The sequence below is a fragment of the Bufo gargarizans genome, chromosome 4, assembly GCF_014858855.1.
Source record: "Bufo gargarizans isolate SCDJY-AF-19 chromosome 4, ASM1485885v1, whole genome shotgun sequence".
Classification (NCBI taxonomy): domain Eukaryota; kingdom Metazoa; phylum Chordata; class Amphibia; order Anura; family Bufonidae; genus Bufo; species Bufo gargarizans.
The window spans coordinates 181,287,340-181,306,245 of NC_058083.1; the positions used below are offsets into that span (position 1 = coordinate 181,287,340).

Below are 18,906 nucleotides of genomic sequence, written 5' to 3' on the forward strand. Positions count from 1 at the left end.
CAGGTGAACACTGTAAAAAAATAAAATAAAAATGGTGTAAAAAAAGCTATTTTTTGTCACCTTACATCACAAAAAGTGTACTACTAAGCGATCAAAAAGTCATACGCACCCCAAAATCATACCAATAAAACAGCCATCTCATCCCGCAAAAAATGAGACCCTACCTAGGACAATTGCACAAAAAAAAAATATGGCTCTCAGAATATGGAGACACTAAAACATGATTTTTTTTGTTTCAAAAATGCTGTTATTGTGTAAAACGTAAATAAATTTTAAAAAAGTATACATATTAGGTATCGCCACGTCCGTCAGAACCTGATGTATAAAAATATCACATTAACTACTCCCTCAGGTGAACACCATAAAAAAAAAGTGTGTCAAAAAAGCTATTTTTTTGTCACCTTACATCACAAAAAGTGTAATACCAAGCGATCAAAAAGTTATATGCAACCTAAAATAGTACCAATCAAACCATCATCTCCTTCTGAAAAAAATTAGCCCCTACATAAGACAGTCGCCCAAAAGAATTAAAAAATTATGGCTCTCAGAATATGGAGACACTAAAACATGATTTTTTTTTGTGTACAAAATGCTGTTATTGTGTAAAACTAAAATAAATAAAAATAAGTATACATATTAGGTATCGCCATGTCCGTAAGAATCTGCTGTATAATATCACATGATCTAACCCCTGATTAACACCGTAAAAATAAAAAGTATGTCAAAAATGCAATTTTTTGTAACTTTACATCACAAAAATAATACCAAGCGATCAAAAAGTCATATGCACCCTAAAATAATTCCAATCAAACCGTCATCTCATGCAAAAAAAAATAATGAGCCCCTAAATAAGACAGTCGCCCAAAAAATAAAAAAGTGTATGGCTTTCAGAATATGGAGACACAAAAAAAAAATTTTTTTTCAAAAATGCTTTATTATGTAAAACTGAAACAGTCATATTTTGTAATATTTTTCTAAAATAGTACGAACAAAACTGCCACCTTATCCCGTAGTTTCCAAAATGGGGTATTTTTGGGGGAGTTACTACTCTAGGGGTGCATCAGGGGGTCTTCAAATGTGACATGGCAACTTAAAATTATCCCAGTGAAATCTGCCTTTCAAAAACCATATGGCGTTCCTTTCCTTTTGTGCCCTGCTGTGTGCCCATACAGCAGTTTACAACCACATATGGGGTGTTTCTGTAAACTACAGAATCAGGGTAATAAATATTGAGTTTTGTTTGTCTGTTAACCCTTGCTTTGTTAGCGGAAAAAAATTGATTAAAATGGAAAATCTGCCAAAAAAGTGAAATTCTGAAATTTCATCTACATTTTCCTTTAATTCTTGTGAAACACCTAATGGGTTAACAAAGTTTGTAAAATCAGTTTTGAATACCTTGAGGGGTGTAGTTTCCAAAATGGGGTCATTTTTTGGGGAGTTTCCACTCTAGTGGTGCATCAAGGGGTCTTCAAATGTGACATGGCAACTTGGCAACTTAAATATATCCCAGTGAAATCTGCCTTCCCAAAACCATGTGGCGTTCCTTTCCTTCTGCACCCTGCCTTGTGCCCCTACAGCAGTTTACGACCACATATGAGGTATTTCTGTAAACTACAGAATCAGGGCAATAAATATTGAGTTTTGTTTGGCTGTTAACCCCTGCTTTGTTACTGAAAAAAATGGATTAAAATGGAAAATTTGCAAAAAAAGTAACATTCAGAAATTTCATCTACATTTTCCTTTAATTCTTGTGGAACACCTAAAGGGTTAAAAGAGTTTGTAAAATCAGTTTTTAATATTTTGAGGGGTGTAGTTTCTAAAATGGCGTGATTTATGGGTGGTTTCTAATATGTAAGCCCCAGAAAGTGACTTCACAACTGAACTGGTCCTGAAACAATTGTGTTTTGGAAATTTGCTTCTAAACTTCTAAGCCTTCTATATAAAATGTAATTTTCAAAATGATCCAAACATGAAGTAGACAAATGGGGAATGTAAAGTAATAACTTTTTTTTAGAGGTATTACTATCTATTATAAAAGTAGAGAAATTGAAATTTGCTAATTTGCTAAGTTTTCCAAATATTTGTTAAATATATTTTTTTTTTAATAAAAATTAAATATTTTGACTCAATTTTGCCACTGTCATGAAGTACAATATGTGACGAGAAAACCTTCTCAGAATGGCCTGTATAAGTAAAAGCGTTTTAAAGTTATTACCATATAAAATGACACATATCAAATTTGCTAAATTAGGCTGGGTCTTGAAGGTGAAAAATGTCCTGAAGGGGTTAACGTCGTTTTACTCAGACTGATCAATATCATGAGCATTTCTAGAAGTAATGGTTCCCAATAATTGTCCGGGGTGTGGTGCCGGTGATCACATGTAATACCACCATATGCTTTACATATAAATTGTATTAATAACTGTTCATATAAGACAGGTGACAAGTACATATAACCACATAAACACAGACCAAACATACAGATTTCTACACATTAGACTCACCTACTGTACACGTGTTATACATGTACACATTATTAGACACACATACTACACTGCATATGGCTGAGGTCTGTGGTGTAGCAGCCCGGTGTCTACAGACTATTCTTCCCTCTCCATTCCATCTGCTAATCTGTTTTCAAGTTCGGCGTACAAGGTTCAGGTTATCTAAGGCCTCTTTCACACGAGCAGATATCGTACGGGTAATCTGTTGTGTGACAGAAAGCCAAGCCCCGCTCCGGACAGCAGAGACACGGAGCTGTAACATGATTGATAATGATATTTGCCTCTCTGTGATCTTTCTACTACAGAATCACAGTGACAACTTTATCTACCTGTGAGGCCGAATGCACACGTCCGTGGTATCCCGGCCTGGCATCCTGCTGACAGCAGGAGAGAACGGCGTCATTGGTGTTCCATGGCCGTGTGCATTCGACCTGATTTTGTAGTAAAAAGGTCAGAGAGAGGCAACGAGCATTATCAATCATGTTACTGCTCCGTGTCTCTGCTGTCCAGAGCGTGGCTTGGCTCTCTTTCATGCAGCAGATTACCCGTACGGCATCCGCTCGTGTGAAAGAGCCCTAAGAATTCTGCTATAGATTCCGCTACCATGGAGCATAACTTATGGTCCATGACAGCCGAATCCATAACTTATGGTCCATGATAGCCGAATCCATAACTTATGGTCCATGATAGCTGAATCCATAACTTATGGTCCATGATAGCTGAATCCATAACTTATGGTCCATGATAGCCGAATCCATAACCTATGGTCCATGATAGCTGAATCCATAACTTATGGTCCATGATAGCCAAATACATAACTTATGGTCCATGATAGCCGAATCCATAACTTATGGTCCATGATAGCCGAATCCATAACTTATGGTCCATGATAGCCGAATCCATAACTTATGGTCAATGACAGCCGAATCCATAACTTATGGTCCGTGTTGGCCGAATCCATAACTTATGGTCCATGACAGCCGAATCCATAACTTATGGTCCATGATAGCCGAATCCATAACTTATGGTCCGTGTTGGCCGAATCCATAACTTATGGTCCATGACAGACGAATCCATAACTTATGGTCCATGACAGACGAATCCATAACTTATGGTCCATGATAGCCGAATCCATAACTTATGGTCCGTGTTGGCCGAATCCATAACTTATGGTCCATGACAGCCGAATCCATAACTTATGGTCCATGATAGCCGAATCCATAACTTATGGTCCATGATAGCCGAATCCATAACTTATGGTCAATGACAGCCGAATCCATAACTTATGGTCCGTGTTGGCCGAATCCATAACTTATGGTCCATGACAGCCGAATCCATAACTTATGGTCCATGATAGCCGAATCCATAACTTATGGTCCGTGTTGGCCGAATCCATAACTTATGGTCCATGACAGACGAATCCATAACTTATGGTCCATGACAGACGAATCCATAACTTATGGTCCATGATAGCCGAATCCATAACTTATGGTCCGTGTTGGCCGAATCCATAACTTATGGTCCATGACAGCCGAATCCATAACTTATGGTCCATGATAGCCGAATCCATAATTTATGGTCCATGACAGACAAATCTATAACTTATGGTCCATGATAGCCGAATCCATAACTTATGGTCCGTGTTGGCCTAATCCATAACTTATGGTCCATGATAGCCGAATCCATAACTTATGGTCCATGACAGCCGAATCCATAACTTATGGTCCGTGTTGGCCGAATCCATAACTTATGGTCCGTGTTGGCCGAATCCATAACTTATGGTCCGTGTTGGCCCAATCCATAACTTATGGTCAGTGACATCAGAATCCATAACTTATGGTCCATGATAGCCGAATCCATAACTTATGGTCCGTGTTGGCCGAATCCATAACGGAATTCTTAGATAACCTGAACCTTGTACGCTGAACTTGAAAACACAAGTTCGCTGATCACTACCCGTGATACAACTGTAATATCCCTGTAATTTCACGCTTCTGATCGCTGGTAATAGTAATGATAGAAATCCAGCAGATGAAATTGTTAATTGTAACACATTTTAATACAACCCTATGGGGTAACTTAAAAACATCTAATTGTCGATTTGTTATAGAAGCGAGTTCCACCACAAGAGGAATGCATTATCTGCAGCACTGCACTGGTATTCTCGCCCACATCTGCGGCATTACTAGTCACACAACAGTGTAATATCAAGCATTTTACAGGAGAGGAGTCGTCCGAGGCTGATGAGGGTGATAATCCCCGAGGAGGTGGCAACTCGCGTGGGGTTAAACCAGACGGTAGTCACACGGCAGCACGACGCATGCGCAGCGACACCTAGTGACGAGGATAGAAAATGGCGGAAACTCGGTAAGTGAGTGTGAGCACAGTATGGAGATGCTGGTGGGCGGGAGTGGGAGCTGGGGACCCGGGGAAGTCGTACACCTCCGTACTGAGCTGGGAGGGTTAGTGCAGGGGGAGGGGGCCTCTCAGTGAGGAGAAGGGCTGTCATAGGGACAGGTGACATGGGCAGCTCTGGAGGCCGCCATGTACAGAAGGACTATGAGGGGAGAAGAGCTGCATGTAACTGTATGAGGCGGTGTGCCCCGGTACATGTATATACAATGACGTCCAGCAGTGTGGATCCATGTGTTATGTAATATCCACTTGTCACAGGGCTGCAGTGATTGCAGACATACTCCCTGACATGTCCATGTCACTATCCTCACAGCTGTGGTCCCTGCGATCGCCAGTCCTCCACAGATCAGCCGCCGCAGCGCTATCTTCTAAAGTCACTTTGGCCAATTATCGTTCCGATCAGTGGGGCAGATTTACTAAGGCTGCGTTCACACCACCGTATGTATTTTGCAGCCTGACATTCGCGTTGCATCAAATTTTTTAGGGATGTCCCGATACCATTTTTTTAAGACTGAGTACGAGTACTGATACTTTTATTTAAATACTCACAATACCAATTATAACAGGCGCAGTTGCTGATAGCAATGAAAAAAAAATTAAAGCTGGAATTTGGTGGCTATGGACAACTGCTTTACTTTTCCTTTGTACAAGGGTTAATAAATGGGCATATAACAGTGTTTCCCAGCCAATGTGCCTCCAGCTGTTGCAAAACTACAACTCCCAGCATGCCCGCACAGCTGGGAGGAATAGTTTTGCAACAGCTGGAGGCACACTGGTTGGTGATCACTATTATATGCCCATCCCCCACCTTATTTTATTATTCACTGTTTGTCTGTTTGAACATGAGATGGAGAGAAATTAACATTTCATGCACCATACCCACCTGGCCTGCTGCCATCTTTCCCATGCAAATGCTCCAGTCCAGAGTACTGGGAAGAAGTGGCTTTAACTTTCTCCCAGTGCTAGGCAACTGCATGGGACTTGGGAGCCGCCGCGCAGAAGTCCCGCCCACGTGCCGATCGGCTGGGAGCAGCACCGCCGCCCGGAAGACAACGTAGGACCCACCGCTGATCATCTGGGAAATGGGACCCGCCGCTGCACGGCCATGAGGTATCGGCTGTGGTATCGGCGACATTTGCACGAGTACAAGTACTCATGAAAATGTCCGGTATCGGTCCCGATACTGGTATCGGTACATCCCTATATTTTTTTTTTTGCAGACCCATTGTAACAGTGCCTATCCTTATCTGCAAACCAGCCAAGAATAGGACATGCTCTATCTTTTTTGCAGGGTTGCGGAACGGACATACAGACATGGATAGCACATTGAAATGAATGGGTCAACATCTGCAAAAAACGCGGATGGGATGTGGAGCAAAATATGGTCATGTGATTGGGCCCTTAGGCTACATGCACACGAACGTATTTTGTTTCCGTGCCCATTCCGTTTAAAAAAAAAAAAAAAAGTTTGCGGATAGGATGCGGACCCATTCATTTCACCGTGCATCAGTATGTCCGTTCCGTAGCCTTGCAAAAAAATAAATAAATAGAACATTTCCTATTCTTATCAGTTTTAGGCATTGTTACAATGGATCCGCAAAAAAACAAAACAGATGGCATGCGGATCTGCAATTTGCGGGCTGCAAAACACATACGGTCATGTGCATGTAAAGAACAATCAGGAGAAGAAAGCGCTGCCGGCACTGCTACACCTGACCAGTATGCAGGATTGCTAGGAAGGCACAGGTGGTGCGATTCAGTGAATGAATGCGGTGGTGCTCTGCTGAGGCAGACACAGTGGTATATTTGAAGGAGAGGTGAGAAGAAACAGCGGCACTCACCAATTCCAAAGTAAAACGTCCAGTTTATTAAACTTGTTAAAATCGGGTACAAGCAGGTCTGTGCATAAAGGTACCTTTACTGATCTATGTGCACAGACCTGCTTGTACCCGATTTTAACAAGTTTAATAAACTGGACGTTTTACTTTGGAATTGGTGAGTGCCGCTGTTTCTTCTCATCTCTCCTTCAAATAGGTCATGTGCATGTAGCCTTGGGGTTTGTTCACATGAACATTTTTGCGTTCCGTAGCCGGGCCGTATACAGAACCATTCATTTCAATGGTTTCCGTATTTCCATTTTTCCATTCCGTTCGAAGATAGAACATTTAATATTGCCCGCAAATCACGTTCCATGGCTCCATTCAAGTCAATGGGTCCGCAAAAAAGAAAAACGGAACACATACGGAATGTACTCCGTATGTCTTCCGTATCCGTTCCATTTTTGCGGAACCATCTATTGGAAATTTTATGCCCAGCGCAATTTTTTTCTATGTAATTACTGTATACTGTATATGCCATATGGAAAAACAGAACCTAAAACGGAACCGGAAACGCTACTAAAACGAAAAAACGGATTGCAAAACACTGAAAAAGCCATACGGTCGTGTGAACGAGCCCTTAGGCTGATGTTTCATGTGCCAGTCTTGGGCCTTAGATGGTCCGCATTTTTTGGCTGCAAAAGATGTAAACATCACACCGTGTGCTATCCGCATCTGTAAGTCCGTTCTGCGGCCCGTAAAAGATATAGAACATGTCCTATTGTCCGTTTTGCAGACAAGAATCAGCATTTCTAGTTGCAATAGATTTTTGAGTGTTTTACGTAAATAAAACGAACAAATGCTGTGGACACAGCCACATGAAAGCACATAAAACGCATGTGTAGGATACAAAATAGTACATCAATTATGCAGTGATATGCTCTAATATGATTGAGCACCAGGGCACCCGCTCGGGTGCTGCCAACCTGGTACTTCTATTTTGTGCATTACAATCAATTGTGAAATAACAAAGGACATAGAGCGTATCTCATTCATTATCGAATGTGATTATCCGCGGCTAGCAGTAATGTACACAAAATGTAGTCGCGCACACCGAAACAACAGTACATACGTAAAAAATGAGACCCAACACAAACCATAGCACATGCATAAGGAAATCGTGCGTAGTATCTTAGCCTATCCATATGTGGAGGGGGGGGGGGGGAGGGGTAGAGGATTTGGGAAAAAGGGATCTAGGAATCCGGAGAGCATACAGTAAGCGATCATAAGATAGCGTCTGGGAGAGGTACAGCATGGGAATGCGAGAGCCAGGGCAACCATTGATTGAGGGCCTTAGTTCTGGATTGTGAGTACATTATTTCATGCTGCAGGGGGTGTGGTGCCTTACTTCCACTGGTGGGCTATCACTTTGCGCCTGGCCGTAAGGCTATGCGCCACCACCCATCTCTGTTCGCAGGGAATTTTAGATAATCCAATACATAGTATAGCGAGTTCCGGGGATGGGGTAACATACATCTCAGTCACTTCTGAGATAAGAGCAAAGGATTGGTGCCATAGAGGAGAGCTGAGAGGACAGAACCACCAACATACAGGTGGATAACCTGCAATCATATGTGCCAGTCTGTCGGATGTGAGGTACCATCTTAGTTGGATTTTTCTATTTTGTTCTGCATGGTTGATGCGTTTGGAAGGTTTAACTGCCCAAAATAACGCATCATGCCAATTCGCTACTGAGAATGTGGCTTTAATTTCCTCCTCCCATCTGACCATAAATGGCAGCTAGTTCATATTATAATGAGAGGATAGGGATTGGTACATTATAGACAGCCCTTTATTAGCATTAGAAGTAAGGTTGAGGAACTTGGAAATTACTGTATCTAAGACTGGGAGATCAATAGAGGAGGTAGAGGGTAAGGACCCAAGAGGTGACGGGCCTGGAGATACTGATAAAAGACCGTATTGGGTAAGGCATATTGGCCGTGCAGAGATTCAAACTGTAACAATAAATTCCCATCATAAAGCTTCCCAATAGTATCGTTGCCTCTGGAGCAAATTAGGCTTAAGGTGTTCTACTGATTTAAGAGGGAATAGTTTCCTATCCAAAGTCCGTGCAAGGTCAGACTTGGAGAGCAGGAATTTCTAAGCCGCAGACGTGGCCAGCATGGATCCTATTGGTAGACTGGGTTGAAATGGTTTAAGAGTTTGTGCGGCTAAGTAGCCTCTGAGCGAGTAGCCTCTGATCAATGCTTCCTCAAGGTGTAGCCGCCTCTGCGGATTGGACGGCTCACGGTGTAGCCGTGTGCATGAGCCCTAACTGTCCGTTGAATACGGATGACACTTGAAGGGCAAAAAACAGACACAAGGGTCCTTCACGGACATCTTCATGGATGAAGCACTGACCGTCTCGTCACTGATGTCATCATAGACATGTAATTGAGTCTTTAGTGAAAAGCCCACCGGAGCCCTCTACCTGTTGTAAAACTACAGCTCCCACCATGCCCTGACGTCGGCTGTTTGGGCATGCTGGGAGTTGTAGTTTTGCAACAGCTGGAGGGCCAGAGGTTTGGCACCCCTGCTCTAAATTAATACATGTGATGCATCTTGTGGCAGTCATGTGCCAGAAAGGCTGCTGCCACACAATCAGGCTTTATTATACAGTTTTTGAAGCCAAAATCAGGTGTGTATCATAAGAGGAGAGAAAGGGCAGATACAAGTTCTCTTTTTTTTAAACCGCTCCTGGTTTTGGCTTCAAAAACTGCATCAAGAAACCTGAATGGGTGTTAGCGCCCAAAGTGAAATGATGTTTTTTTTAATGATATTATCCTTTGAAAATAAATGCTATTAGCTTAATTTATCATATACGTACGAAATACAGATGGTGAGTGCCTGCTATTTAGTTATGCATTCTGTATGTGTTCCGTTTTTTTTTTGAGGACCCCTTGACTTGAATGGAGCCACGGAACGTGATTCACGTGCAATCAAAGGACATGTTCTATCTTTTAATGTAATGGAAAAATGGAAATACAGAAACGGAATGCATACGGAGTACATTCCGTTTTTTGCGGAACCATTGACATGAATGGTTCCATATATGGAACGCAAAAAACGGCCCGTAAACGGAGGCCTTGTGCAGGAGGTCTTATTCTGCCGTTAGTATGGACAGCACAAAGTTAATGACAGGTTCCCTTTAAATGGGTTTTCAGGCTCCTGATATTGAATACTTGGACCTCTTTCACACGGACGTTGCGGGAAAATGCACGATTTTTTTGTGCGAGTGCAAAGCGTTTTAATGCGTTTTGCACGCGCGTGAGAAAAATCTGCATGTTTGGTACCCAGACCTGAACCCGGACTTGGGATCGGTGTTGTGTAGATGTAATTATTCTCCCTTATAACATGGTTATAAGGGAAAATAATAGCATTCTTAATCATCCACTTGTTCGCACAATCACCGCATCCACTTGTTCGCACAATCCGGCTCGTCTTCTTTCTTTTTCTTTGAGGACCTGGGAGGAAAAGAACCTTTGGTGACGTCACTGCGCTCATCACATGGTACATCACATGGTCCATCACCATGGTGATGGACCATGTGATGAGCGCAGTGACGTCACCAAAGGTCCTTTTACTCCCAGGTCCTCAAAGAAGAAGAAAGAAGACGAGCCGGATTGTGCGAACAAGTGGATGCGGTGAGTTTATTTTATTTTTATTTTTTAATCATTCCAGCCCTATTGTACTATGCATTCTGTATTAAGAATGCTATTATTTTCCCTTATAACCATGTTATAAGGGAAAATAATAAAGATTGGGTCCCCATCCCGATCATCTCCTAGCAACCATGCGTGAAAATCGCACCGCATCCGCACTTGCTTGTGGATGCTTGCGATTTTCATGTGGCCCCATTCACTTCTATGGGGCCTGCGCTGCGTGAAAAACGCACAATATAGAATATGCTGCGATTTTCACGCAGCGCACAAGTGATGCGTGAAAATCACCGTTCATTTGCACAGCCCATTAGAGTGAATAGGTCCGGATTCAGTGCGGGTGCAATGCGTTCGCCTCACGCAGTGCACCCGCACGGAATTCTCACACGTGTGAAAGGGGCCTTAAAGGGAACCTGTCACCAGTTTTATGGTGTCCTAACTAAGGGCAACATAAATAAGTGATTGATTCTCTTAGCACAAAGCTGGGTCACTTTCTTTAATTGACCCAGTCAATTTGCCAACATCTTGTATTGAAAAGCTCCAGCTGATAATGATGAGTCCTGAATATTTATGAGCTCCTGACACTCCCCGCCTACCTGCTGCTGATTGACAGTAATTTTCCAGCAGCAGGTGGGCAGGGGAGTGGCTACAGCTCTGAATTAACAAAACGCTGGACTCAGTGACATCACGCTGGACTCAAATCAGCTCATTAGCATGCGGCATCTTTGTGTGTATATTATGAGATAATCATCTGTCACGCCAGTAAGTGAATACATCTGAGGTACTTTTTAGTAGTTAATGATTGTATATAATTAGTTAGATTATAATCAAATATCCACATAACAGGTTCCCTTTAGGCCTCATGCACACGACTGTTTTTTTTAAGGTCCACAAAAACGGGGTCCGTAGGTCCGTGATACGTGACCGTTTTTTCGTCCGTGTGTCTTCCTTGATTTTTGGAGGATCCACGGACATGGAAAAAAAAGGCGTTTTGGTGTCCGCCTGGCCGTGCGGAGCCAAACGGATCCGTCCTGAATTACAATGCAAGTCAAAGGGGACGGATCCGTTTGACATTGACACAATATGGTGCAATTGCAAACGGATCCGTCCCCCATTGACTTTCAATGTAAAGTCAGGAGTCCCTTTTATACCATCGGATCGGAGTTTTCTCCAATCCGATGGTATATTTTTACTTGAAGCGTCCCCATCACCATGGGAACGCCTCTATGTTAGAATATACCATCGGATTTGAGTTAGATTGTGAAACTCAGATCCGACAGTATATTCTAACACAGAGGCGTTCCCATGGTGATGGGGACGCTTCAGGTTAGAATATACTAAAAGAACTGTGTACATGACTGCCCCCTGCTGCCTGGCAGGTGCTGCCAGGCAGCAGGGGGCAGACCCCCCCCCCTGTATTTAACACATTGGTGGCCAGTGCGGCCGCTCCCCCCTCCCTCCCCTGTAGTTAACACATTGGTGGCCAGTGCAGCCGGCCCCCCCCCTCCCTCCCCTGTAGTTAACACATTGGTGGCCAGTGCGGAAGGCCCCCCTCCCTCCCCTGTAGTACTGTAGATTCATTGGTGGCCAGTGCCCCCCCCCCTAATTAAAATCTCCCCCCTATCATTGGTGGCAGTGGAGAGTACCGATCGGAGTCCCAGTTTAATCGCTGGGGCTCCGATCGGTAACCATGGCAACCAGGACGCTACTGCAGTCCTGGTTGCCATGGTTACTTAGCAATTTTTAGAAGCATTATACTTACCTGCGAGCTGTGATGTCTGTGACCGGCCGGGCGCTCCTCCTACTGGTAAGTGAAAGGTCTGTGCGGCGCATTGCCTATAGCACAGACCTGTCACTTACCAGTAGGAGGAGCTCCCGGCTGGTCAGAGACATCGCAGCAGCCAGCAGGTAAGTATAATGCTTCTAAAAATTGCTAGGTAACCATGGCAACCAGGACTGCAGTAGCGTCCTGGTTGCCATGGTTACCGATCGGAGCCCCAGCGATTAAACTGGGACTCCGATCGGTACTCTCCGCTGCCACCAATTATAGAGGGGGGGCCCACTGGCCACCAATGAATCTACAGTACTACAGGGGAGGGAGGAAGGGGCCGGCCCACTGGCCACCAATGTGTTAACTACAGGGGAGGGAGGGGGGGCCAGGTAGCAGGGGGCAGTCACGTACACAGTATTTTAGTATATTGTAACCTGAAGCGTCCCCATCACCATGGGAACGCCTCTGTGTTAGAATATACTGTCGGATCTGAGTTTTCACGAAGTGAAAACTCAGCTCTGAAAAACAGTTCAATCAAATGGTAGTCAGACGCACAGGATTGTTTAACCACCAACCGGGGTGCCCACAGTCGAGTAGTATCACCCCACTACTCCAAAAAGTGTAAAAGCAGTATATAGAAGACTGGGCACACCTCAAAATATTGGGCCACCTACATTTATTAATTACAATATTAAAACAAATTCAAAATAATTCCTCCTAGGATAACAATCACGAATCGACGACTGGATCATATAAGCGCAGCAGAGCAAATGGATTTGGATAGCTCAATCCCAAACTTACTTTCTGTTATTGGGATTGAGCTATCCAAATCCATTTGTTCTGCTGCGCTTATATGATCCAGTTTTTGATTGACTATATTGCTGCTATTCATGATTACTATTGTTTTTAGAGTGAATGCACCGCTACATTAATTCATTATTTATTTTATTTTAGAGTCGTCGATTCGTGATTGTTATCCTAAGAGGAATTATTTTGAATTTGTTTTAATATTGTAATTAATAAATGTAGGTGGCCCAATATTTTGGTGTGCGCCCAGTCTTCTATATACTGCTTCAGCTCTGAAAAAGCTTTTATGCAGGCGGATCTGCAGATCCGTCTGTGTGAAAGTAGCCTACGGACCACGGACGTGGATGCCAATCTTGTGTGCATCCGTGTTTTTTCACGGACCCATTGACTTGAATGGGTCCGTGAACCGTTGTCCGTCAAAAAAATAGGACAGGTCATATTTTTTTGACGGACAGGAAACACGGATCACGGATGCGGCTGCAAAACGGTGCATTTTCCGATTTTTCCACGGACCCATTGAAAGTCAATGGGTCCGCAAAAAAAAACGGAAAACGGCCACGGATGCACACAACGGTCGTGTGCATGAGGCCTTAGGCTAGTTTCACACCAGTGGTGTGAATTCTGGTAGGAACAGCCTGCCGGAATTCACCTGATGTGGCACTGCCAGATACTGACAAAATGCCGCTGGCCCCATGAAGTATGATGGGGTGGAGCTTCAGCCGCATTTCGGACGATTCCCGGCATTCACACCAGAGGTGTGAAACTAGCCTCAGGGCTGATTCACACACTTTGTTTGGTCCAGGAAAAGCAGTCCATTTGTCGGCTGCATCTCCTGGATCGGCCACAGCTCCGCTGACCCAAACTGACTGCATCATAGTGTTTTATAATAGTCATTTCTTATGTGATCACCGGTCTCTTGTATTGTACATGATGATGCGAGTACAGTAGACACAACTTTAGATAGGAACTGACTGCTTCAGAAAACACTATGATGCAGTCAGTACGGGTCAGGGGAGCAGCGGTTTGCCCTGGAGATGTAGTCAATACATGTGCCTAGTTTCCCTGACCGAGCATAGACCTTATCCTCAGGATAGATCATTAATATCCGATCGGTGTGGGTCTTGGAGCTGCAGTAACCTGGCACGAGCACTGCACATTGAGTGGAGCTGTGCTTCAGGCTCCATTCAAAGTGCTAGTTTGGGCCTCAGAGGCTGCTGGGAACAGCTGATCAGTGGCCAGGTCAGATCAGATATTGATGACCTATCCCGAGGTTAAGTCATCACTATCAGGAGCCTGGAAAACACCTTTAGTATAGTAAGTCATTAGCGATGAGCGAATTGACTTCGGATGAAACATCTGAAGTCGATTCACATAAAACTTTGTTTCAATACTGTACGGAGCGAGTGCTCCGTACAGTATTAGAATGTATTTACCGAAGTTCAGTTCCAAGTGTTACCAACATCATATAAGATAAGATGCCTTTATTGTCACTGTACAATACAATGAATACAATGAAATGTTGTTTGGAGCAATCCCAGATGCCATGGACAGAGGAACAAGAACTGACATTTAAACTAAAGCATTACAATAGAAAAAAAGAAACACATTGCACTAAAACGCATTACTGTTCACAGTTCACAGTATGTATATGTGTATATATATATATATATATATATATATATATATATATATATAGCAAGAGCAAAGTAGGAAGTGCTTATGAGTGTATATATACACACTGATTCAGACACCACTGCAGACAAGATCATCATGGGGTCACTAATGCAGCAGTCACTTTCAGTTTGTGGTAGTTTCAATCCTAGGAAGGGCAATAGTCTCTGAGCATTTAGGAGACTGATTGCCTTGTGGTAAAAGCTGTTCTTCAGCCTAGTGGTGCGGGCATGGAGGGCTCTAAGACGCCTACCAGAGGGTAGGGGAGTGAAAAGGCTGTGGCCGGGTGTGTTGGATCCCCGCAGATAATCTTTGCCCTGTTGCTGCAACTAGCAGTGAAGATGTCATCCAGTGATGGTAACTGAGTACCAGTGATTCTTCCAGCCATTCTGATGATGCGCTTGAGGGTCTTCTTGTCCTCAGAAGAGCAGCCGGAGTACCACACTGTAATGCAGTATGTGATAACAGATTCTATGGTCCATCTGTAAAAATAGTCTAGCAGCTGTTTTGGGAGTTGTGCTTTCTTCAGACTTCTCAGAAAATGAAGCCTCTGAAGGCCTTTTTTGGTAATTTCTGTTGTGTTTATCCATGACCGGTCCTGACTTATATGAACATCGGAAACTTTGAACTATCTCCACGTTTCCACCATTAATGCTAATGAGTGGTGTCCTTTTCGTTTCTTCTTCCTAAAATCCCGAATCAGCTCCTTTGTTTTCTTGGTATTGAGTATGAGGTTGTTGTTCTGACTCCATCTCTCTAGGTTCTCAACCTCTTTCCTGTTTCATCATTGTTGGAGATTAGGCCTATCACGGTGGTTTCATCTGCAAATATCAAGGCAACAGTTTACTTTGTGCAGAAACTTCAGTATTGTTTTTTGTTTTCCAAGACAGAATGAAATATTAACCAGGAACCATGGAGAATGAGCAAACTGTAACCACGTCGTCACCATCTCCAACTATTACAACCACCTCTGCTTCCCACCCTCCCCCGATCTCCGTGTACAGCTCCGACCGCCATGCTGTGCAGGTATGTGGAAATTAATGTTTGCTTCTTTTGTTACATTTTAGAAACCAAATGATTTTAATCTCCATCATTTCGAGCAGGTTCTTATGTTTTTTTAGCAGCTAGAGATGAATGAACCAGTAGTCTGTCTACCTTTACACCGTACATATAGTAGTGGGCTGTGCAGGGTATTGCATCTTCCTCCCATTCAAGTTAGATACCCCACACTGATTGACAGGGGTGTCGAGAGTCAGAGCTAGGGCTGCAGCAAATGATTATTTTAGTAATCGCGTATTCTACCGATTTATTTTTACGATTAATCGAGTACTCTAATAAGAAAAACCTTCTTAAAATAACGTATTGCTTTATAAAAAACATTTTTATTTCTTCCAGTGGTATAGCAAATAATTGCACACACATATGGCTTCTTTCACAGCTGCAATATATACGTTCTGTCAGAAGAACAGCCAGCCAGAATGTACCATATTGGGTACAGCTGGATAATGCCGGCTGCTGCAGCGGTTGACTGTAATGGGGTCCGGCCTTGTTACAGCATTCAAGCTGGGTTTTGGCCGGACAAAAAACAAAACAAAAAAAACGCTTTGGACGATACCCAGCATGTATGCCGGAACATGGCCAGATGGCCTTTGACCACATAGTCAATGAGAGCATATAGCTGGTTGTATCCAGCTATACGCGGTATACTCCAGCATCGATTGCCAGCACAATTGCCATGTCCCCCACTCCCCCAGTGCCATCTGCCCCTCCATGCCATCCATTGTGTCCCCCTCCCCCAGTGCCTCCATGCCATCCACCATGTCCCCCACTCCCCCAGTGCCACCAGATCAGCCCCTCCGTGCCATGTCCCCCACCTAGCACCATCAGCCCTTCTATGCCATCCATATCACGCCCCCCACTCCCACAGACCCTTCATGCCTTTGCCTTCCATGTCCCCCAGCGTCATCAGCCCCTTCAAATCACAGGTGCCCCCTTCAATTCCCCGCTAACTTTGTACTTACCTTTCCTGGCAGTGCGCTATCATGGAGTCCGCAGGTGATGGACCGCGTCTTCTTCATGCACTGAGAGGGACCTGACGTCACACGCAGCGTCAGCCAGCACGCTGACGATGTGTACTCGCAAGGCCCGTGGCCAGTGCAGCGCGGTGCCGAGTCGGGAGGCCACGGAGCGCTGAGTGAGAGACTTCACTCATGCTCTGTGGTAATGTGATTTAAACGAATCCTCGATACAGGGAAATTGCATCAAGGATATTTTTTTTGCCTCGATTACATCGATGAATCGTTTCAGCCCTAGTCGGAGCCTTACAGATAGTGAGAATAGGCCATAAGTATGTTGATCTCATGTGCGGTGATAAGACATTATGGGGAGACTGGTACCAGCCTTGGTCCTCTGTGCACTGGAGTGAGATGTGCCTAATTTATTGAATAAATTAAGAGCACCTCTGGCACTCCATGCATCAGAAACCGAAATCAGCTATGGACTGGGGTAGACTTGAGCTATAATTTCCATCAGTTTCAGGCAGAAATTGTAATAATCCCAGCGAGCTGCAGAGGTTCCTCCCTCTCCTGCTAAGCTCCAGTCCTTTTACTAGAAAAGTGTCCAAAAGCACAATGTCACAAATTGTGCTGCAGATATGGTGTTTTCCTTAATTTGCAACTTTTTATGCCACACAAATGATATAAAAGCCTTAATCAATACGTTACTCTTTTCTTTTTACCAAAATAAATTTCTATATGCAGTAAGGAGCCATATTAGAAATGCCATTATTCATCACTGTTGTAATAACAGTATTGCCTTGATACAGAACGGTGGGGACCATGAATATAGGATAAAGTATTGTGAAATCCAGATTCAGTCTAAGGGCTCATGCACACAAGCGTATTTTCTTTCCGTGCCCATTCAGTTGTTTTTTTTTGCGGACCGTATGCGGAACCATTTATTTCAATGGGTCTGCAAAAAAAAAGGAAGTTACTTTGTGTGTATTCCGTTTCCATTCCACAAAAAAATAGAACATGTCCTATTATAGGACTGTTCTATTAGGGGCCAGCTGTTCCGTTCTGCAAAATACGGAATGTACACGGACGTCATCCATATTTTTAATGGATCCGTTTTTTGCGCACCGCAAAATACATAGTCGTGTGCATGAGGCCTTAGGTGTGAGGGGCAAAGTTCAAAATGTTTTCTACCAGAGTGATGTTAAAGTGTACCTGTTGTGTCAGGAGGCAGGGGGTAGGCGAGGTCACTGATAAGTAGAAAAAGAAGCATTTTTTTTCTCTAAAATTATGGACAATGTTTCTTATATTCACTTGTACTATAGACGTATGCAGAGTTTGTTGAAATATATATTTATGTAGAAAACTATAGTATCACAGAGGTGGTCCGTGTGCAGTCCGCATTTTTTTGCGGACCCATTGACTTTAGTGGGTCCATGGTCTGCATTTTTTGCGGACATATTTTGCAGATCTTCCATATGCTTTCCGCATCCTTATGTTCGATCCGCAAAAAGATAGAACATGTCCTATACTTGGACCACGAATCTATTGAAGTCAACGGGTCAGCAAAAAATGCGGATGCAACATGGCCAGTATCTGGATTTTGTGGATCGGCAATTTGCGGACCGCAAAATACATATACGGTGGTGCATGAGGATTTAGACCAACCAAGCGTGTTTTTGAGTGGCAAGTACTACTTCTTATGCTGTGTGTGTAAGATATATGTGTGTGTGTGTGTGTGTGTGTGTGTGTGTATATATATATATATATATATATATATATATATATATATATCCGTGTTTCCAGTACACTAGCTAGTACACTAGCATTTTTGACAGAAAGAATAAAAGCAGTTTTTTCCTGTGAAAATAATGGACAATGTAGCTGAACCCATTATGACTCATTTATAGAGGCCTGTTTGCCGTCTGTGTCCATCATGCGACATCTGTCACGACATTGTGTGATGGAAACTAGGGATCGACCGATTATCGGATTTACCGATATTATCGGCCGATATTCATGATTTTCTAAATTATCGGTATTGGTATGTAACCTTGCTGATATGCCGATAATTTATCCAGCGCGCTATCACAGAACATGAGCGCGCTGCTGTCAGCACGCTCATGTTCCCTCAGCAGCACAGGGGAGAAGGAGTCACTCTCTTCCTGCCCCCTGTGCCGCTCTGCCAAT

General features: G+C 43.5%; 1 protein-coding gene across 5 annotated transcripts in view; it reads left to right on the forward strand.

The window, feature by feature from the left end:
* The first annotated feature begins 4,821 nt into the window (after nt 1-4,821).
* PHC3 (polyhomeotic homolog 3) overlaps nt 4,822-18,906 on the forward strand; it is a 110,945-nt gene continuing 96,860 nt past the window's right edge. For all 5 annotated transcript variants that reach the window (XR_006388767.1, XR_006388769.1, XR_006388768.1 and 2 more), the window contains exons 1-2: nt 4,822-4,871; nt 15,595-15,730. Coding sequence is in view for 2 of the 5 variants with exons in the window: in XM_044290760.1 (XP_044146695.1) it covers nt 15,617-15,730 (114 nt within the window). In the remaining 3 variants the exon portion in view is untranslated. The remainder of the gene's footprint in view (nt 4,872-15,594; nt 15,731-18,906) is intronic.